The sequence below is a fragment of the Durio zibethinus genome, chromosome 21 (assembly GCF_047325235.1).
Source record: "Durio zibethinus cultivar Kanyao isolate XHJ-2024 chromosome 21, ASM4732523v1, whole genome shotgun sequence".
NCBI classification, from domain to species: domain Eukaryota; kingdom Viridiplantae; phylum Streptophyta; class Magnoliopsida; order Malvales; family Malvaceae; genus Durio; species Durio zibethinus.
In genome coordinates this window covers 15,108,405-15,131,590 of record NC_143182.1, presented here as the reverse complement: position 1 = coordinate 15,131,590, position 23,186 = coordinate 15,108,405, and the positions used below count along the sequence as shown (strand labels likewise).

Genomic DNA, 23,186 nt, shown 5'->3' with positions numbered 1-23,186 from the left:
CCTGGTTAATTCTATTTCATTCTTGGTGTTGATACAAAAGAATAGAATTGCAATATCTGTCTCTTTCACTAACCCCTTCTTATCCCTTCCATAATAATAAAATAAATGTATAAAAGAACAACAAATATGAACAAAGCATCCCAACAATGATATTTTTATAGCTTAAACTCCAAAAATCAAATACCAATAGAAGCACTGTAGAAGGCGGATTTATCACTAAGCAGCCAAGTAAACAAAGTTTTACCGGCTGAACAGCATTTTTTTTTTTTTTTAAATTGGTCTACCACGAAATTTTCATATTTTTCCATTTTTAATATCGAGGCCTCCAACAATGACTCCTTCTCTCTTTTTGTCTTTCTCTACAGTTTTTTGTTTTTCATTTTCGTTGAAGTGGTCATGACTTTTGTCAGCTCGAGCCTTTTCTAATCAAAAGATCATCAAATATCAAAATCCATTAGAAGGACTTATCATGTTTTGGCTGTTCACTTACTGATCATCTTTTCGTAAGGTATGGGTTCTTGGCCACTTTGCTGTTTTTTGTTTCTTTTGCCTAAAAATTCCTTCTTTTTCTTCTTTTTGGTTGGTTTTAGCTCTTGGGTTTCAATTTTTTTTAATCATTGATTGGTTATTGGGCTTTATTATATAGGAAATTTGATAGAACCCATTTAATATCTGAATGAGTTTTCATGATCTATGTTTATATATTCTGATTTATGAACTTATGTTCCGGAGAATTAGTATGTTATAGAAACTAGGAATAATGATTTGGCAGTGTAATATATGAAAAACCAAGGCTTGTTGAGGCAAAACGAGGCTTTGAATTAAAGGTTTACTCTTTGAAATTTTTTTCGCATTGCCAGATTTGTAGTGGCTGATGGTTGAAAATGTTTGACTGATTCTGTCCAGAAATTTATATAAATAGAAGGGTTGTACTAAATCTCTTGACAATGGAAAACAGAGCCAGGGTGCCTTTCAAATTTGTTGCAAGTAATAATATCCAATTTGATGTCTTTCTAATACCTCAAAAAATTGGTTTTTGGAAGTAAGAATGGTAACTTGCTTGATTATATGCTTTGTTGCTGAAAATATAACTGTTCCTTGATTCCCCTTTTTGGTGAACCTGGTTAAACTTCCAGTCAAACGACAAACTTTCGGCATTTGATGTGGGCTTCCCTTCTGCCTGCCTGTCCGTCAAGAGAATCAGGGCTATCATTAGGCTTGCTAATATGAAATGACATTTTTCAGTTCCCCAATAAACTTCTTATTGTTTGATTACTTTAAAATGAACATAATAATTTATCCATCTTATGGCAGGTAGCCTGCAGAATTTGCGCACTGCAAGATGTTCTCATCGCCTGAATACCTAAGGAGACCAAAGCATGGTTCATAAGGGAGATTTTGTTGCCATTGGCATCTCTGTTGGCTTGGCTCTTGGTATCTTGATAGCTTCGCTGCTATTTTTTGGGATAAGGTGGTACAAAAAGCATGTACACCTGAGACAAAATTCAAATGAACGTAATGTTACAGTTCTTCCTATAAGAACTAATGGCTTGGGTACAAGCAATGACTTCAGTGCATCTCTCTCGAATTCTATAGCTATTCAGGTTCCAGAATATCATCAGAAAAGTTCTTCGAATTCTTGGTGGAGTCTTCATAGTAAAGATCGCTTTGCTTCTGCTTCCGGCTTGCCAAAGTATTCCTATAAGTAAGTTAATTTCTAAATTGAGCACAAGTGTTATGCTTGAATAACCAATTCATGTTTGGAGGCTTACCAAATTCCAATCTCCTATTATGTTAGAAAGTAACCAACGAATTTCAGCATAGCTCTCTTTCTAAATTTTATTTTACTTACTTTAGTTGGAAGATAACTCATGGTAATTATGACTTCCCTCTATACCTTTTATAAAGGGGCTATGGCCTTGACCTGTTTCTGTTGCTACAAACCCAATATCATGTTCCTAATTGAGCTAAAGGATTAATGTTCAATGTTTATTTCCAAAATGAGCATTTATTTTATTTATTCTGATACTGCGTCTATCTTATTTGTTATGCTTTTCAGGGATGTTCAGAAAGCTACAGAAAATTTCACAACTATTTTAGGAGAAGGATCATTTGGTCCGGTCTATAAAGCCACAATGCCTACTGGTGGAGTTGCAGCTGTAAAGGTGCTTGCTGCCAATTCTCATCAGGGGGAGAAAGAGTTCCACACAGAGGTAAGCTGCAATAACCATGTAAGAAAGAGGTCTTTCAACAATTTTGGAATAGGTAGTTTCCAGCATGATTTTAATCTTAACGGTACTTGCCTTTGTTGATCTGACTATATGTGGGACTGGTATATATCTATTAAAAAAAATTTGTTCTGATTTTATCTTGTATGAATTTGAAAGTATTTTCAGCAAAGATCCATTAATGTATGATGGAATATCTTTGAGTAGGCCATGCATGTGGGAGAAATAGAGGATGATTCATAACATAACAGCTGCAACCTGCATTTTGATTCTCATATATCTTTTATCATCCACCAATGGTTCTACCTAGACAGCTGCTGAGGTTGCAACTTCATTCTTCCAATGGGTGGAATGAAATTTCTTTTGAGAATATTTTACATATTTTACTTTTAACAATCAACCTATCATGTTTTCTTTATTATTAAACCCAATTCTTTTCAGGTTTGTCTACTAGGAAGGCTGCATCATCGAAATCTTGTGAACTTGGTAGGATATTGCGTGGATAAAGGAAAGCACATGTTAATTTATGAGTTCATGAGCAATGGAAGTTTGGCAAACATTCTGTATGGTAAGCTCAAAAACCACTTTTTTTTTGCATTTCTTATCTGATATTCTTCATGTGTGCTGGAATATGCCAATTTATGTTAAAGAACATTTCTTGATTGACATTTTATAACCAATTTGATGCTTTTGGACACACACATGCACACACATACACATAAAAAAAAAAGGAAGAGGGAATTTATTTGTTGTTCAAAACTTCTATTTCATGCTTTGAAATGCTCACTGTTAGTTCCAGTAGTTGGTAACCTAGCACCAATGCCATTGGTCTAACCTGCAGTTAGTCTTTTTAACTGGTAAACCAAAGTCTCTATTAATGTTCTCAAACACTCCTCTAGACATGAGGAAAATGGGAGCATGGGACTATCTGATGTTTACATAACCCTGTAAGACCTATATGCTAATGCCAGGATGTTATTAGTCCATTGATATTAGATATTCTGCTAGTAAGCCTTACTAGAGGCCTCTGAGTAGTGCCATTTGTATGTCAAATTATGCAAATTGAAGGCCAACTAGCTTCTTTCTTCCGTGTGTTTCTCAATAATGAGGCCACTTTTCTGGACAGATTAAAGTACTAGCATACTTTTGTTTCAGTAAGTTAGATGCGGATAAATATTTTCTGCAACCATTCTTTTGAATTTATCCAGATTATAGTGTGTTATTTGGACCCTAAATGGCACTGTTTTACTATTATTGTGATTCCTTAATGATAATCAACTTGGTCTATATGCACTCAGGTGAAGGCGAACGGGGCTTGAGTTGGGAAGAGAGACTTCAAATTGCTCTTGATATTTCACATGGCATAGAATATCTTCATGAAGGGGTATGATGGAATGATACAAAGATGATGTTCTCCATGGTTAAGAAAAAAAAAAAAAGCTAGTCATTGACTTAATATTGCTATTCTTGGAACAGGCAGTCCCTCCAGTAATACATCGTGATTTAAAGTCCGCTAATATACTATTAGACCAGTCAATGAGAGCCAAGGTTAGCAAACGTATAACTGCTCATCTTTTTCTGTTCCTCTCTTTTTAGTTACCAATACAATCAAGATAATGATAATGGACCAAACAGCATGGCTTTACGACTGCTCCTTTTGCTAGGTTGCTGACTTTGGGCTGTCAAAGGAAGAGGTTTTTGATGGCCGAAACTCTGGCGTCAAAGGTACATATGGTTACATAGACCCAGAGTACATATCCACAAACAAGTTCACAATGAAGAGTGACATATACAGTTTCGGGGTTATCATCTTTGAGCTAATTACAGCCATCCACCCACATCAAAACTTGATGGAATATGTTAATCTTGTGAGTTTCTTCCCCCTATGTGGTAAAATCCTACTTGTTAGTAATTCATATATTGATCGTTCTGATATAAACTTCCTTTCTCAGGCTGCCATGGGTCCAGATGGTGTCGATGAAATACTTGATAAGCGACTGGTTGGAGAATGCAACATTGAAGAAGTAAGGGGGCTAGCCAAAATTGCTCATAAATGCTTGCAGAAATTACCAAGAAAGCGGCCCTCAATTGGTGAAGTAACACAGGCTATACTGAAGGTAAAGCAGAGGCGCCTTGCAAAAGAAGATACAATGTCTATGGCTGAAGGAGATTTTTCACGAATTATGAGTCGGATACAGGATCAGCATATAGAGCTGACGAAGCTGGCGAGCTTGAATGGAGATTAATTGAACAACCACAACTTCCCTTTTACCCTTTATTGGTTTATTTTTCTCTTTTTTTTGCACCACAATCAAGCTTCTGTCAAGTAATACTGCTGATAGCATACAACTGAGAGAAAGTACAGAGAAGTGTCCTACCAAATACCAAATGAGTACTTCAGGACTAACCCCTAATGTTTTAATATGGTAGTTATGAAATATATATATATATATATATATATATATATATATATATATACACACACATACAAACACATGCATAATTAGAATTTTAGTTCAGTTATTTCATTCAGTTAGATGTCATTTAACAAGTTTGAGATTCAAATTTTATCACATTTAATTCTTCATTTTATTCTTAACTTGTGATTTACTTTATACCAATTAGAAAATATTTTGGCTAGGTTACAAATTTCTTTTATTTTAATGAAATATAATTTTTGAGTTTTGAACTTAATAATAAATATATATAATTTTAATATAAAAATTAAAAACAAAAAACTTGGATGAATTTTTTACAAAAAATACTAACAAAGATAATAAAAACATGAGGCAAGCAACTATGAAAAAAATTGAATCAGTGAAAAAAGTATCAAAAAATAAAAAGAACTAATAGGACCAAAAGGAGAGAAAACACAAAAGAGAAAAAATATAACAAATTATAGCAAAATTCTCCCGAAAAATAAAAAGAAGAATTATCAAATCAAACCTAAAAAAAATGTGCTTTAAGCATCACAAAACCAAATCATAACAACTTTTTTGAGCTAAATTTTCTGAAGAGTGAAGAACCAAATGTGAATTTTTCTTTCTTTATCTCAATTACATATGTTTTTTCTTACATGAGATTTTTAGAATCCAATTGTTTTATTTGCTTAATTAAATTCAAATCCAGAAATATATACGTAAAAAGTCGATCCAACCACAGAGTATTTATCCATTATCAATATTAATTAATTACCAAATCTAAACTCATTTATTGACACAATCAAAGCCCACTAATTACTATCTAGAAAGCAACTAAATTTTTAAGTTAAAAATAAACCAACAAACTTAACCCAACACCAGTAATTAAAATGTCAATTGTCAAGTAATTACGAAACAATTAGAAAAGTCACGTGTCAAAGGAAAATTAAAATTAAAGAGACCATTTTCACGATATTGTATAATAAAGAGAAGTTTTACCTTTGTAAATTTATATAAATATTTTTTAGATGATTAAAAATTAAAATTTTTTATTACCTAAAAATAACAATCAATTTTATGCAAAGCAGCAAAAAAAGTAACTTTAAAAATATGAAAGATAATAATCAATTAAAATGCCCTTTTTTCCTTCCTTTTTTTTTTTTTTTTTATTTCTTTGCACCCGCACTGTGTTGTTTTCTTCTTTATTTTTTAATTTTTTCATTCACCTTTCCTAAAACTATCTCTTTGTCTCTCTTTGATTTAGCTCCGATATCATGAGCTAACCTTGTATAGGGTTATAACTGGGCATAGGTTGTCATGAGCTACGAGCTATGACTAGGTAGAAGTACAAATGGGGAGGATAGATCTCATGTGTTAGAAAAAATGTCCACATTTCAAGCATTGTAACGGTTATAGGTAGGATAACTATAAAATCTAATTTGCTTTTTAAAGGGGGTGAGCAATCGACGTATTGTTAGGCGGCTTCACTGGTTAAGATATGTGCTAAATCACTCATTTAAGGCTGTCTTTTTAGCACGACGATAGTGGGAAGGTTCAATGTATTATTTTTTATATTAATAAAATATTTTTTTTATATACAGGAACGTCAAGGTCACCTTGGTGTACTCTTATTTTGTCCTGATATTTTGTTGTGTATGCTTGAGATTGACTTATGGCTTCTTAGTTGCTTGTTCAGATATCGAACTATTCTTAGCTGACTTAGGTGGAAGCGTCCATTCAAGTGTCACACAATCTATTGCCTCATTGAGAGAAAGCATAGCCCATGACATGTGGTATCAGAGCACGGTTGAGAAGTGCTAGAAAGAATTGATAAAATGGCAATGAGTAGTGGATTTAGTGACCAACAAAGGATTAAGGAGCTTGAGGCTGCAGTGGTTGCCCTAAAAGCTCACGTGGTAACTAATGATCAATTGAAAGAGATCGAGACAACCCAACGAGAGTTGTTCGATATTCTACATAACTTGGGTGAAGAGACCAAAGATGCTTTGAATGTTCTCCAAAGAGAGTTTGAGGAATTCAGGGCCCAAGTAAGTGTTATGCGAATGGCTGTGGCCAGGTTAGATTCTAGTTCGATGGAAAAAGGGAAAAGGGCTAAGGTGCCAGAGCCTAGACATTATGAGGGGGCAAGAGATGCTAAAGAGCTTGAGAACTTCCTGTTTGACATGGAACAATACTTTTGAGCTGTGCATATAGAATCAGAGGAGAATAAGGTTGCAATGGCTTCAATGTACCTTAACGGTGATGCCAAGTTATGGTGGCATTCAAAATTTGTAAATGATGAATGCCTTATTAAAACTTGGGCAGATTTTAAGCAAGAGTTAAAGAACCAATTATGCCTTAAGAATGTAGAGTATATAACTCGAAGGAAGCTTCGAGAATTGGTGCAAATGGGAATGGTGTGGGAGTTTGTAAGGAGCTTTTCTACCCTGATGTTGGACATTAAAGATATGTCTGAAAAGGACAAGATGTTATATTTCTTTGAGGGCCTCAAACCTTGGGCCAGGATAGAATTACAAAGATAGAAGATGTAAAATGTGGCTACGACTATGGCTGCTGTCGAACGTCTTCACGATTTTAACGATAGTCCCTCAAAATGAAAGAATCTTTCATCAGGTGGCAATAACTTTAACTTTGGGAATGAGGGAAAAATGGCTAGAGTGGACCAACCTGTTAGTGGGAGATTTGATAGAAGGCCTTTTGGTCGAGACAATACCCAACCCAAGGCAAACATCGCATCAATTTTCAAATTGAGGCAACCGCTAGCTTACTTTCTATGCTAGGGGCCGTATCGGGTGGCTGAATGCCCACATAGAGATGCCTTTAATGCTTTGAGAGTCTCATCTCAAGAGTCTACTAAAGTGCCTGAGACAATCGAAGAAGTTGCAGAAGAGCCAGCCAGGTTGGGCTCAATACGATTCTTTAATGCCCTTAGTACCCAACTAAACATGATAAAAAAAGAAACTGAAAGAGTTCTGATATATGTGGACCTGATAGTAAATGGGAAAAACACAAAGGCCATGGTAGATACGGGGGTAACCGATACCTTCATCACACCAAAAAAAAGTAAAAAGGTGTGGTCTTAAGGTTAATAAGGATTATGGATAAATGAAAGTGGTTAATTCGTCAGCATTTGCAATTAGTGGGAGCTCCAAGAGTGTGACGACCAAGTTGGGGCATTGGGAAGGAAATGTAGACTTCACGGTCTCCTCCATGGATGACTTTGATGTTGTTCTGGGATTGGACTTCATGATGTTAGCTCAAGCAATCCTAATCCCTGCTGCTAATTGTCTATTATTCTTGGGAAAATGCCCGTGTGTTGTACGAGCCATGATCCTTCCTAAGAATAGGAAGAAAATGATTTTAGCCTTACAATTTAAGAAAGGGGTAAAGAGAATGGAGCCCTCCTATGTGGTTATGCCAATCTACAAAATAGGGATTAAGTTGGAAGAGGTACCTGACAAGGTGAAAAAGGTATTGAAAGAATTTGAGAGTGTGATGCCGGAGCAATTGCCCAAGGTCCTACCTCTTTGAAGATTAGTGGCCCATGAGATTGAGCTTCTTTCAGGAGTCAAGCCACCAGCTAAAGCTTCTTATCGCATGGCTCTGCCCGAGTTGGCTAAATTGAAAAAATAATTAGATGAGCTTTTACAAGCCAGGTTCATTAGACTATCAAAAACACCATTTGTAGCACTTGTACTATTTCAAAGAAAGCATGATAGGAGTTTACGGTTGTGTGTAGACTATAGGGCCTTGAACAAAGTCACTATGAGGAACAAATATTCCATCCCACTTATTGCAAATTTATTTGATCAACTAAGCCAAGCCAAGTACTTCTCCAAATTGGACTTAAGATTTGGCTATCATCAGGTCATAATTACGGAATGAGATAAGCCAAAGACCACGTGTGTAATGCAGTATGATGCATTTGAATTTCTTGTTATGCCTTTTGGATTGACTAATCCCTCTTGCCACATTTTGTACCTTGATGAATCAGGTGTTTCATGACTACCTTGACAAGTATGTGATCATTTATTTAGATAATATAGTAGTTTATAGTTCTACCCTTGAAAAGCACCAAGAGCACCTATGTCTTGTGTTTCAAAGACTACAAGACCACCATCTGTATGTTAAAAGAAAGAAATATGCATTTGCTTAGACACAAATCCATTTCTTAGGCCACATTGTTGAACAATGCCACATTTGAATAAACATGGAAAAAGTTAAGGTTATCAAGGAGTGGGCAACACCAAAGAATGTTAATGAACTTCACTCATTTTTAGGATTAACCAATTATCATAGAAAATTTATGGAAGGGTACTCTCATAGATTCATGGCCCTAATAGAGATATTGAAAAATAAGCATAAATGGTGTTGGATAAGTGAATGTCAAAAGACTTTTGAAAGATTAAAAGAAGCTATGATAAAAGACCCTATCTTGGTTGTCCCTAACATTGCGAAGCCTTTTGAAGTTCAAATGGATGCATCTGATTTTGCTATTGGAGGAGTACTTTTACAAAAATGACACTCGATAGCCTTTGAAATCAAAAGTTGAGTGAAGCTAAAAGGAGATATATGGCTCAAGAGAAGGAACTCCTAGCAATAATTCATTGTCTAAGAGTATGGCGACATTATTTGTTGGGTTCATAATTTGTCGTGAAGACAGACAATGCGGTAGTTAGTCATTTTTTCACTTAGTCAAGGCTTACGACTAAACAAGCTAGATGGCAAGAATTTTTAGTCGAATTTGAATTTTGTTTCGAGCACATAGCTAAAAGAACCAATCAAGTGGCATATGCATTGAGTAGATAAGCCAAGTTGGTTGCCCTTAGAAGAATAACCACAATGACAACTAGTAAAGTCATAATAGATATTCGCAAGCAAATTAAAGATAATCTGAAGAAAGATCCGCAGGCCAATACCATTTTGAAGCTAGTAAAAGAAGGAAAATCAAAATACTTTTGGCAGGAAAAATGAGGTCTTATTGACAAAGGGTCTTCAGTTGTTCATGCTAAAAACATGAGCTTTGAGATAGATGTTAATGAGAGAATGCCATGACACACCATGGACGGGTCATCCTAGTTGGCAACGTACTTTGGCTCTACTGAACAAGGCTATTATTGGCCTCATATGCAGTAAGATGTGATGGACTATACTAAGACTTATCTCATTTGCCAATAGGATAAAGTTGAAAGGAAGAAACCAGTAGGCTAGCTTGAACCACTACCTATGCCTACTAGACTTTGAGAAAGTATCTCCCTTGACTTCATATCAGATCTTCCCAAAGTTGGTGATTTTGGGCCTATTCTGGTGGTGATTGACCACTTCTCGAAATATGCCATGTTCAATCCCATCCAAAAGTATTATATTATGGAAGACACAGCCCAGCTAATGTTTAAACATGTAATTAAGTATTGGGGCCTTCCTTAAAGCATTGTCAATGATAGGGATCCAAGATTCATTGGGTCATTTTGAAGAGAACTTTTCAAGATCTTGGGATCCCAACTTAACATCTCTTCAAGTTATCACCCGTAAATCGATGGTCAAACTGAACGATTTAATGGATTGTTGGAAGAGTACTTGAGACACTTTATTCAAGCTAATCAAAAGAATTGGCCTTCATTGTTAGATGTAGCTCAGCTTTGTTTTAATTTCAACAAGTGTTCTTCCATAAACAAGTCCATTTGAAGTGGTCACAGGACAACTACCAAGACTACCACATACATCCCTTGAATCATATGGAGGGAAAAATCCACGAGCATTCAACCTTAGCAAAGAATAGAGACAAAATACAAAAATTACACAAGCATACTTGAAGAAAGCATCAAAGATCATGAAGAAGTGGGCAAATAAGGGTCGAAGGGTATAGCAATTCAAAGTTGGTGATCTTGTTCTTGTCATACTAGTGCCCGAACAAACTAGGTTCTTAAAGAAGCAAGAAGTAGGTTGGTCCGTAAATATAAGAGTCCAGTGAAGATCCTTTCTAAGATGGGGAATGCTTATTACAAAATTGACCCACCAAAATGGATGAAGGTGCATCTAGTGTTTCACGTGAGCAATTTAAAACCTTTCCATGCAGATCCCACAAATGCAAGCCATAGGGAGTCAACCAGGGCTGCAATCATCATAAAGCCACCATCAGAACATCAAGTTGAAGAGATTTTAGCTGACAGAGATCCAGGATATCTCGAAGAATAATTCATGAATATTTAGTGAAGTGGGAAAGCTTAGGACCAGAGAAAACCAACTAGGAAAGAGATCATGACCTCCGAGCATTCAAGCGTAATTCTAGGCCAACAAGTCGACGAGGATGTCAATAGAATAGGTAGGGGAGAATGTCATGAGTCAACTTTGTATAGGGTCATAACTGGGCATAAGTTGTCATGAGCCACCCATGTATAGGGCCATGACTAGGTAGAGGTGCCAAGGGAATGGTAGATCTCATGTGCTAGGAAAAGTGTCCCTATTTCAAGCATTGTAATGATTATAGGTAGGACAGTTATAAAATCTCATTTGCTCTTTAGAGGGGGTGAGCAGTCGACATATTGTTAGGTTGTCTCACTGGTTAAGGTATGTACTAGATCACCCATTTAGCGCTGCCCCTCTGGTCCGATGATGGTGGGAAGGTTCAATGTACTATTCTTGATATTAATAAAATATTTTTTTTGTATATGAGAACGCTAAAGTCACCTTGGTGTACTCCCATTTTGTCCCAATATTTCATTGTATATGCTTGAGACTGACTTATGACTTCTTGGTTGCTTGTTCAGATATTGATCTATCCTTGGCTGACTTTGGTGGAAGCGTCTATTCAAGTACCGCACGATCTATTACTTCATTGAAAGAAAGCATAACCTGTGACATCCATCATGTTGCCGCCGGTTAATGACCTCTCTTCTTTCTGATTTTATTCCCTTTTCTTAAAATAAAATTTCGGATTCCTTCAAAACAAAAAATTCAGCCAAACAAATTGGGCACATTCAAAGCGCGGTACATCGCAAATCCAAGTATCAAAATCGTCCAATTAGATAAAAAAAAAAAAAAAAAGGAATGCAACAAAACAAAAATAATGGACGACAAGGAGAAGAGTTTCCAATCAATAATATCATCTTCCCAAGTACTTTTGACCCATGTTTACTGTGGGTTATTCTTGGCTGTTGGATTTTTTTGGTTGCCTACAACATCTACTTCATAAATCTCGTCTCCGATCCTATTGACCTCTCCTGTTTGATCAGGGTACCTTTTTTCTTCACTTCCTTTACTTTCTACATTGTCGTTAATTCCCCCAGCTTGTTAACAAACCAACGAATTTGGCCACCCATCCATAATGAACAGCGAAAGATGAAGGAATGGCTTTGGCTTAACCTCCATTGTACGTTTTTTTTTTATCTTCCCTCCAGATGCTGGTAAAAGCTTCTATCTTCATTTTTTAACTTTACCCCATCATCTATAAAATCAAGAATAGAACTTATTAGATAACCAATGAAAAGAGGCAAATGGCATAAAATTGAGAGGCTGTATGAACAGTATGCGGAATAGTCCTACAATATATATATATAACGTGGGATAGGCGACAGCTAAAGATGAAAATGAACAGAGGGTCCAAGATTTAGATCAATATCACTTGCGAATAAGTAAACAAACAAATTAAAAGGAATTAATACAAGTGGCTATTGAGCAGAACTGCCAGTGCTGGCTATCAAAGATTTTCTCTTATTCAACCAACGGAAATTCTTTTTACAAAAATCAAAATAAAATGTATTCAATAAATGCATGTATTCCACTGTTTAAAAAGCTATTGCTTTCAAGTATTAAGAACTTTTTCAGATATATCAAAAATGTATATTTTAAAGATGATCTTCAAGAAGTATATATGTTGCCTCCACCTAAGTATTCCCATCCTCTTTGCTAGGTTTGTAAACTTCAGCGAGTTTTATATGATTTGAAATTGGCACCAAGAGTTTGATTTGCAAAATTCAGTTCAAATATTGCTTAGCTTGGTTTTACCTCCTGCCCTTATGACAGTATTATTCGTTCGATATGCTACTCATTGCATTGTTCTTTTTCTCAAAGTGGATGTTACTAGTGATGGTCAGTCTTGCATTATTGAATTAAAACAGTTTCTTCATCAACGATTTGAAATGAAGGATCTTGGGCTCTCTATGTCATTTTTTGGGTTTGAAGTATCCTCTAACTCTGATGGGTAATATCTTTCTCAGGCCAAGTATGCATCTGATACTACTTTATATCACCAAATCGTTGGCAGTTTAGAATATCTCATCGTAACTCGACTTGATTTTGCTTATGTTGATCGTCTAGTAGCCAATTTATGGCTGCTACTGATTCAACTCATTTCTCAGCTATTCTCCGGATTATTCACTATGTTAAAGCCACATTATTTAATGGATTTCATTTTTTTGCTTACACTTCCTTAATTTTATCTAGGTATTTTAATGCTGACTATGCTTGGGATCCTACAAACCGTCATTTTTATCACTTAATTTATCACTTCTTTTTGGGAGATTCCCTCATTTCTTGGCTAAGCAAGAAATAAATTATAGTTACTCAATCTAGAACCGAATCAGAATATTATGCTTTTGTTGATGCCACTTCAAAATTACTTTGGCTTCGACATTTTTTAAAAGATAGAGTTATCCTACCATCCTCTGCCACCAGACTTCCCTGTGGTAATAACAGAGCTATCCATATTGGAAATAGCGGGATGTTTTATAAACGCACCAAATATATTGAGATTAATTGTTATTTTATATGCCATCATGTGGCACAAGAAAATATTAATCTGATTTCTGTATCTTCTTCAAATCAAATTGATTGTATTTTTTTTCAAGACATTTTTTTCTAGTCACTTTCAAAATTTAATCAACGAACTCAAGCTACTATTTACAATACCGCTTAAATATATTAATGTAATATATTATAACATTATATAATTATACAATCAAATATAATATTAAAAAATATAATATTATAATTATAGTAATATATAAGATTACGATAACATTAGCTTATATATTTTATAATATTTTTTCTTAATTAGTGAGAATCCTTTGTATAATAAATAGGATACCACTATATAATATTTTCTCAAGTTATTAATAAAGATTTTCTTGTCTTCTAATACGCATTAATAACTAAGGTTCAAGAACTAAAATGTTAAAACTTATATAGAGTAAACATTAAACCAAGCTTTATATCTAAGCGAGATATTATATATATGAAGGGATTGATTATGAGGTAAGACTGTACGAAAAGGTTTATCAAACCACTTTGAGACTTATTAATATTTGGGGATCATAACACATTGGTAGACGTCAACTTTTAATCGATAAATATGAATTGATTAACTAAAAAATTAATAATAAATACGAGTTTGATTAATCTAATCTTAATTATTGTAAGATTGCAATTTTTATGTTTACTACTGACATGTTTAATGCTTCCCTAATAATTGTTTTTGATCTTAATTATATATACATCAATTTTCAATATTAGAGTAGAAATTGAATCTAAACTTTACAAATAAAATATTCAATTCTTACCACTCAATCAATTTCGACAATTTTTTTTATTACAATGAGTAAATATTTCTCTAAAAGTTTTGAAAATATTCATATTTTAAAATATATTAGTTTTATAATGTAATTAAATTTTGTTAATAATCATAGTTTTAATCGAGAAAGCTAATATATGAGTATTTATGAAATTAATAAATCATTAAAACAAACTAAATTACAGTATAGTAGCATTGGTTATGAAAAATGATAGAGATTTAATAACTAAAAGTTATAGGACATGGGAGGGTTTGTGGTTTTGTAGGGAAGCTTGACTAGAGGTAAAGCTGCTTTCTTCAACCTCAAAAGCATTTTCCGAAGCTCTCAGTATATAATTTCCACCTCACTATCATATGTAAATCCCATTGTCTTGAGAACTGGGGAACGATGAAGTAGCAACTCCATATACTCCAGTAGTATTCCCATGTGGGTAGTGTACTTTAACTGACGCTGATTCAAGTTTTCCGAAGGAAAGGTTTAATGGTTTCAGATTCCCCTGGAACGACGTGCTAAACCATATGATTTCAGTACATCGAACCTGCAGCAAGCAATATCAACCACCGTTTAATTACCCAAATTGCAATCATAAATGAATTTAAAAAAAAAAATATTGAAATTGTTTTATTGGAAATTAACTCACCAAGTTCCCTCGAGTTCGGAAACCTCCGTGTTAAGCACTTCAAAGAAAATATATTGTTAATCTTGATTGTTAAAAATAATTAAAGAATAAAAGCAAGCACTTGGGAAAAGCAGTCCAGAAAGCGAGAAGAGAAAGATTGTCTCTCAAGAGCCGGAGAGTCCTAATAGTGGCCATCAAACCGTAAGCAATCCTTGCCTCATCTAGTATCTCATCTAGTCCTGGAATTTCGATTGGCTTCAAGGTACTATTGATGCTCGGTACTTGTGGAATAGTTCCAAAGCTGGAACCACCTTTCATGTTTTCAAGGTTTGCTCCAAAAATTTTAAGACGCCCCAACTCCCAAATTTCCTCGAGGGTCAAATATCGCATAAGACCACTTGTTTCTTTCAAAACAACTAATTCACACCCACGCCATGCAAACTCTGAAACTGAAAGGGAACTCCACTGATTTCCCCATTGTTGTGGTAAGATGCTTGTCCTTAGTGCATCCTTTTTCGGTAATTTCTTGTTACGCCTAAGTCGGTAAATGATCAATTTGGTCAAAACTTGGATTCTTAGATCGGTCAAATAAGGCATGTCTAGATCGTTACGTCATTTGTGCTTAAGGAAACAGCTCACCCTCCACTAAAAGAAGGATTCACCCAACATCCTACTCATGTCCCATCAAAGTAATCACTTCAGAATTGATTATCTAACTTTCAATTTACTTGAGACCATTAAATGTAATCCATGCTTTGTCCAAAATAAATCATTAATTGCAATTTATAGTTACCTGCGTAGAACTTTCTCAAACTCCACGTATATATCTCATCAACTGTCAATTATCTTGGTTTTATAAATATCCATCATCTCATACCTAAGGTAATAAGGAAACTCAAGTACATGAGACACTCCCATACTACACACATTCAAGCTTCCCATGCACACATCACCATCTCCCTCATTCCTTCCTTCCTTACTCCATCTCAAACCCTCAATTGACTTAAGTGTTAGAGTGCGCCTTGAAGCCATAACCCAAGTGCCCCCTGATAATGTTCTTTAGCTGCAAGTTCCAGCTATCTTCCCTTCAACCTCACATTATGACCTCCTAGCTAAAACAATCAAAAACACCATTAACAATTGGCATCGTCTATGGGAACGATAGTGATGTCTCACTAGCCACATTCCTCCAAAACATTAACTTCCACTATTAATGCTAAAAACCAACCTGCAACTATTATTAATGTAGCAACTTTGCTACCAACCCACCTCAAATCCCATCACCAAACCTGCCCTCATCGAGTTACCCATTCCATAATAACCCTTTTCATTAAATGCTTGAAACATATAGCCTTTGGGTTTTTACTAGAACTCGATGAGAGTTTTATCTCCAAACATGACACTCACATCACCATTGGTCTATACTGCTACTCCTGAACCTTCAAACCTTGCATCCCAACCACCTACAGCACAAATCGCATCCTCACACCCCATTAATGAAACCTAGTGGCAAAAAATTCCCCCACAACCTCCATAATACGTGTTTCACTTCTAATGCTATAAATCCCAACTTACCAACCCAACAATCAACAACCCCTTCAGATTTTTACCAAGCCATAATGACATAAATATGACTTTTAAATGCTTAGGTGGCTACATCCAGTAATAGTAATAGGCCACCCAATAGCCCTTGAAGAAAGACCTCACCCTAAAGAAATTTTAGCATCATCCTTTAGGGAAGCACCACCACCACCACAAAAACTCACTCACCTTGAAGAAACTTACACCTAAACGCTACAATATAGTACCCACCACAATAATTGTACCATACAAAACCAAACACAAAACTAGGCTTATACAAATCCTAACCCAAAAATGAGCTAGCCATGTAGGTTGTTGCCCTAGGTAAGTAGCTGGCTGATTTGAAAAAAAAAAGAAAAATAAAGATCTCTAGTGGGCTCAAAGATGACCATAACCCCCTTACACCCACCATTAGACAAGCAAACATCTCCTCATTTCTTAAACTACCTAAAAATACATAGAGCAGGGCTAGAAATCCAAAAGACCATCTAAGTCATTTTAGAACATTCATGGACCTACACAATGCTTCAACACAATGAAATGCAAAATTTTTTCCCACCACCCTACACGAAAAAGTCAAAATTGGTTTTATTCTATGGCCTTAACATTGACTCCTTCAATAGATAGTTTTTACATTTTCTAAGCAGTTGAACTATTATGCACTTTTTTGCAAGCTTATTGGCCATGAAGTAGAAACCAGACGAGACTTTATGCTAATATTTGAAGAGGTTCAATGTTACTAATTTGGAAATTAAGGGCCTGAATATTGAATGGGTCATTTTGGCATATACCTTTGGGGTTAAACACAACCATCGTAGGTACTAGTTGATTGAAAAAAAATCTAAAACGTTGTATCAACTTTATGAAAGGCCCTAGAAATTTGCTAAGGTAAAAGAAATCAAGGCAATGAACAGGGCTGAATGGCATGAGTAATGCCAAGAACAGTCGCAAGGTAAAAATAAGCGGACTGATTCACCAAGCCAATGATTCCATAATAACTATCAAGCTCACAACCACCAAAAAGGAAGAGACTAACATAACAACAATAATCGAGACTCCCAATCACAATCCAACCACTACCAAAGCTCTCTCAAAACCTTTAATGCCATCACACAATGCCAACCCAAAGACCTAACCAAGGACCTTATCATGTAAGATCCTCACCCAAGTGATTAGACAACCAAACCTCACCAAAAAGATATTGCAACTATCATTCAACTAGAGGGCACTTTACTGACAAATGAATAGCTCTCCATAATGAGATTAAAAGGTTGGAGGGCTTGAAAAACACATAACCTATTGCCAAGACAATAACCCCCAACCTGATCAAAATCGTGAGCCACTTATCTGTCAGCAAAGTGAAGGTTCATCTTGCTGAACTAAAGAGGCCTGCCAAGAAAAAGCTACAAGCAAATGCCTAATCCAAGGTATCATCCATTTTATTGTAGAGGCCACTCAGGATTAGGCTAATAGTAAGTCGAAAAGCAAGTCCCACTTACGTAGTGTAATATTCATTGATGTTACACCAAAGAAGCAAATGGTTGAAGATTGGTAAGTGCAATTCTCAAAAAAGAACATGGATATACTGGTAAACAATGGCAACAATTCCATAATAGTCACAGTAACTATAATCAACTACTAAGTGCAACGAATCTTAGTTGATAGTGAAAGAATAGTAGAATTGATTCAATATCAAGTTTTTAGGCAAATAGGATTATCAAATGGAGACTTAAGGCCATCAGGGCCCATCTTTGAGTTCGTAACCAACCATAGTAGTAAAAATGTCTATTACCCTGCCAGTTATAATAATAGATGGCGAGCATACATTGATAATGCTAATAGATTTTTTAATGGTAGACCAATCATTAGCTTATAATGTTATCTTTGATAGGTCATTAATGAAAAAAACCAAAATAGTGACATATCTATTGCCTGAAAATGAAGTTCCTTACATTTAAAAGCATGGGGCATACGAAGACAAATAAGTCATGGCCAGCTAGGATCACTTTTTTAGCCTTCAACTGGCCTAAAAAAAATACAAAACCACTAAACCATCCTCACTCCCACCACTAGAAGACCCCTAAACACATTCTAGTCCTTCAACTTCAGTGCACATGATAAACCCAACCTTAGCCCAAACACTAAGTATTGATAGTCTAGATGTAAAAGATACATAAAAGAATCCAAAGCTCACCTTATCGAGCAAACAATACCTATTCAACTTTACCCTCAAATTCAGACCTAGCTACTCAAATTGGGTCTTTACTGAACGATATGGCAAAAGGCATATAAATTTTTACAAAAGAATGTCGATGTATTTGCATGGTCGATGACAGACATCATTGAAATTAATGAGCATGTAAACACTCATTTGTGTAGTTTCCTTTTAACTTAAATAAAATTATTATTGTTATTATTATTATTTATTTCATTTTCTTAATTCTTCTAACACCTTTCTTTTTCCTCTTTTTCATTCCCTAAGGTCTCAATGCATTTAATGCACCCAAAGTTTTTTGCACTACCTAATTTTTGTATCATGAAATTCAATGACTCAAAATCATTGGACAAATCCTCAAAGTTTTTCGTAAAAACCCTAGAAAGTCCATAAAAAGTTTAGATTTTCTAGGATTTTGATATCCTAATTAGCTCTATCAATGGAGCCAATTCTTGTAAGCAAAATGAGAAGAAAGAAACCTAGAGAGAAAACAAGGAAAACATAGAGAGAGCCTAAAGAGATTGCTAAAAAAGAGAGGGTAAACACTGTAAAAAAAAGACAGGGAACTAATGAGTTCTGTAAAAAAAAAACACACACACACTTACACACTTTTAAGCATAAAAAAAAAAAAAAACCAATCACCACAGTCTTCTTTAGATAGAGGAACCAACAACAAAACAAGAAATTTTTTTTTCAAAAACACAAAAAAGGGGGCATGAATTGGAAACCTTGATTTAGGGGCCTTGCAATTTTTTTTTTTGAAAAATTATTTTGAAAAAAAAAAAGCTTTAGGAGGTTAAAGGTAATATTTTATAAATTTTTGAAAATTTTTTAAGGTCGTCAGATTCTGGGAGAACTTTGAATTTTTTTACCATCGAAATCTAATAAACTTGCTAAAATCTGGAAAAAGTTTAAATTTCTTTGTGTTAGTTGAAGTTTTTGTTGATAGCATGTGACAATCGGTCGAAAACTAGGAATAGTTGTGGCCGATGAGCAAAAAAATTTAGAGAGAGGTTTTGAGTTATAAAGAGAGATGGAAAGGAAAATTTCTTTTAAAAAAGCATAACAGGGCCCTTTAAAAGCCTGTCAAAATGGTGTCATTTGGAGCCATGACTCATGGAGTGACTCGTGACTCATGCAATAACCCGACCCGTTTAGTGAGATTTTTTTTCCATTTTCATTTTATTTTTTGATTTCATTTCATTTTATTTCATTTTTGTTATTTTTTTGTTAATTTTTTTAAATATATTTTTATTTAGACAAAATAATAATAATAATAATAATCATCATCATCATCATCATTACAAGTGATAATTTTAATCTAAAATTAAGAGTAAATACTAACTTTTATTTTAAAATAAATCTTTAGAAAAAGCATAAAAAATATAATAATTATAAGGAAAATGGAAATAATTCTATTTCACTTTAATTTTTACCAATAAAAAATATATAAAAAAATATTTCTTGAATTTTGCTAAAGTGTTGGGATGATTCAAGAAATTACTTTTATTATATAAAAAAATAAAGTAAAAAATAATTATTATTTATTTAAATAATTTTTCTAAAAAATTACAATATTTAAAGAAAATTGAAAGAGTTTAATTTTTTTTATTTAATGCAAGTAAAAAAATATTTTTAGATTTTGTCGAAAAGTCAGATAATCTAAAAGTTATTTTTTTTATAAATTTTTTTTAATAAAAAATGAATAAGAAAAATAATAAAAAGTAATTAAAGTATTTGTTTAAATAAACCTCTTGACTATTACAAAAAAAAATTTCACCAAAAAGTTAGGATAATCTTAAAAAAAGTTATTTTTTTGGTTAAATAAGGATTTATTTAAATAATAAGGCATAGATGAAAATAATAAATAAATCAATCAATCAACTATTTAATTAAATCTCTTAGGTAAAAATTTTAAGAAAATTGAAAATATCTCATTTTTTTTAATTATTACAAAAAAAAAAAAGATTTGAGATCTCGTTAGAAAGTTGAGATGAACCTAAAATTTGTTTAAAATTTTTAGGATTTTGCCAAAATGTCAAGTTAATCCTAAAATTAGTTTTAATAAATAAATAAAATATCTTATGACAAAATTTCAAGAATTTTGTTAATGGTCAATTTTTTCAAAATTTTTTCTAAATAAAGTTTTTTTATAAATTCCATCAAAGCATTAGAGAATTTATAAAATACTAAAATAATAATAATAATAATAATACTAACTTCACAACAACAAAAAATATTTTTCATAAATAGATTTAAGGAAATTAAATTTAATTATAAAGAAGACCATATCGTTAAAATTAAAGGATTACACATGTTTAATTGGTACCATTCTTCGAACGGGTGATGTGAGAGTGCTAATACTTCCCTCACTCGTAATCGTACTCTTGAACCCAACTGTTATTTCATAGACTAAAATATTTTTTAGTAAATCTTAATTAATTTTAAGATTTTTATTAAAAGATAATATGTTTAGGTGGCCAAACACACCTTACAAAAAAGATTGATGGCGATTCTGAAAATTTTCACCAAGTCTAGCGATCAAGTTCCCCAAACAAAAAATTGTTATAGTAGCTTGGTGACTCCACTAGGGATGCTAAAGAGTCAAGCCAAAAATTAAACATGTGCCATCTAAACTTTGATTTTACGATCTTTTCAATATTTAATTTTAATTCCTTGTCTTATCTTAGAATAAAAAATGAGATTAAAAATAAAGGAAAGGCAAAATTTTGATGGTTTCATTTAGTTTTATTATATTATTTTATTTATCTTATATTGTTGCTAATTATATTATTAATTTTATTTTAATTAATAATTGCTACATTCCTTCACACACGTTCACATTTGCATTCATAGATGAGCTTTATACCCAGGCTCCCAAATCTACCCTCTTTAGGATAGAGTAGAGTATCTACACTTTTGTGAGTTTATAATGCCTCCGTTTAGGCTAGTGAAATACTTTCACTTAAGTTGAACCTTTTTTGTCAGTAGTATGTTATGAGTGAGGATCGGGGGCCTTACCAGTCTAAAGTGGACAACAGTGAGGATCAATTTAGGAACCTTTTTTAGCCTTTGTTTAAAAAACCAAACCATGTATATAATGAACCTTAAGAAACCAACCTTATGTAGAGCCATACATTTTTTATAGATTATACCCTAAATTAGGACACATGAGGGAATATTCATTTTAATATGATTACTAACCCTAATTTGTTCTGCTTACCTTTTGTTTCATGATCATGCGTCATCATAAACACTTGCATATGGGATGTGCCTATCAATGTGCTAATATCAGTAAGAAGATTTTTGGTATTGCTTTCAAAATACCATCATAATGTTTTTAGCTTCGAAGCCCATCATGTGTGAAGAGACTAATATAGTGATAACTCTATTGTTAAAAGCCCAAAGTAGAATAGAAAATTGTTTACAAAATTCGAACAGGAAACTTTGCCTAAAGAAATCAAACTAAGGCTTTAATAAAATGATATCTTTAAGTTGGTCAAGATCTGGCACTGTGTAGAAACTTCTAGGAAAATGGCTTTCAAGGAAAAATATGATTATATTGCTTCACTCCTTGAGATGCCTACAAAAAATCAGCTAATAAGAGTTTTAATTCATTTTAAAGACCCTGCTTATAAATGTTTTGTGTTCAACGAGATAGATATGACACCAACAATCGAAGAGTATACTACATTGCTATGGATGCATTTTTTCAATCCAGATAAAATCTATTGACGATGTCAAAAACTTAGATTTCGAAAGAAACTTGCATGTATGATGAAGATCTCCACTCAGAATACGAACTCATATATCCAAACAAAAAGCAAAAGTGATTACATCCCATGAGAAATTTTATGTGATTATATCGTCAAACACTTAGAGTATAAATAAGGCATGAGAATGATAACTTTGGCAATCTATGGTTTGATCATTTTTCCAAAGGTCATGAGGCACATTGAGTTGTCAATGATTGACTTCCTCAAGCAAGTAAACAACAAAATCAATCATGTTTCTTCTATACTAGTAAAAACTTTTAGATCATTGAATCACTATCAAAGAAGAAGAAGATGATTCATAAGGTATGCACAATTACTATACATTTAGGTAAAAAGTCATCTTTAGCATCTTACGTGTAAATTTTGTCCTACTTATAGCAATAAAAATAGGCTAATTGAAGAATTCTACAATGTTGAGTGGCTAAAATCAAAGTCCAAGGAAAAGTGGGTATCAATTTTACAAAATCTCGCTAGTGTTCAAGTTATATAAAGGGTTTCACTGATGCCACGAGAAGCTATGTTGTACAAGTGTGGTGACAAGCTATGGGTTTCACTCGTAGGATCATAGGGATGTATAAACTTTGCTCCGGCTATGATTCATCAACAATTGGGATCAAAGCAATTTGTTCTAGTGACTCATGGGCTTTAAGAATTAGAATTCTTTTTCGAGGAGCCAAGATTTCTTAGAAAGGTGACAGAGATTATCAAAGAATAAAAATAGACCCATAAAGTGGATTGAAAAGGTATACAGACAAAG

At 33.8% G+C, this 23,186-nt stretch overlaps 1 protein-coding gene across 3 annotated transcripts; it reads left to right on the top strand.

Moving 5' to 3' along the window:
• Nucleotides 1-306: 306 nt before the first annotated feature.
• On the top strand, nucleotides 307-4,635 carry LOC111305705 (calcium/calmodulin-regulated receptor-like kinase 2). Of its 3 annotated transcripts, none has more exons than XM_089750810.1 (8): nucleotides 307-508; nucleotides 1,319-1,705; nucleotides 2,060-2,231; nucleotides 2,670-2,796; nucleotides 3,527-3,612; nucleotides 3,705-3,776; nucleotides 3,893-4,096; nucleotides 4,181-4,635. In XM_089750810.1, exons 2-8 carry the CDS (start codon nucleotides 1,380-1,382, stop codon nucleotides 4,472-4,474), a joined length of 1,281 nt encoding a protein of 426 aa, XP_089606936.1. In that variant the 5' UTR covers nucleotides 307-508; nucleotides 1,319-1,379; the 3' UTR covers nucleotides 4,475-4,635. The 3 variants fall into 3 exon arrangements, with proteins under 3 accessions (XP_089606936.1, XP_022759175.2, XP_022759176.2); XM_022903440.2 differs by having other exon boundaries at nucleotides 1,315-1,705; XM_022903441.2 differs by having other exon boundaries at nucleotides 308-508; nucleotides 1,315-1,705; nucleotides 2,060-2,213.
• Nucleotides 4,636-23,186: the final 18,551 nt, after the last annotated feature.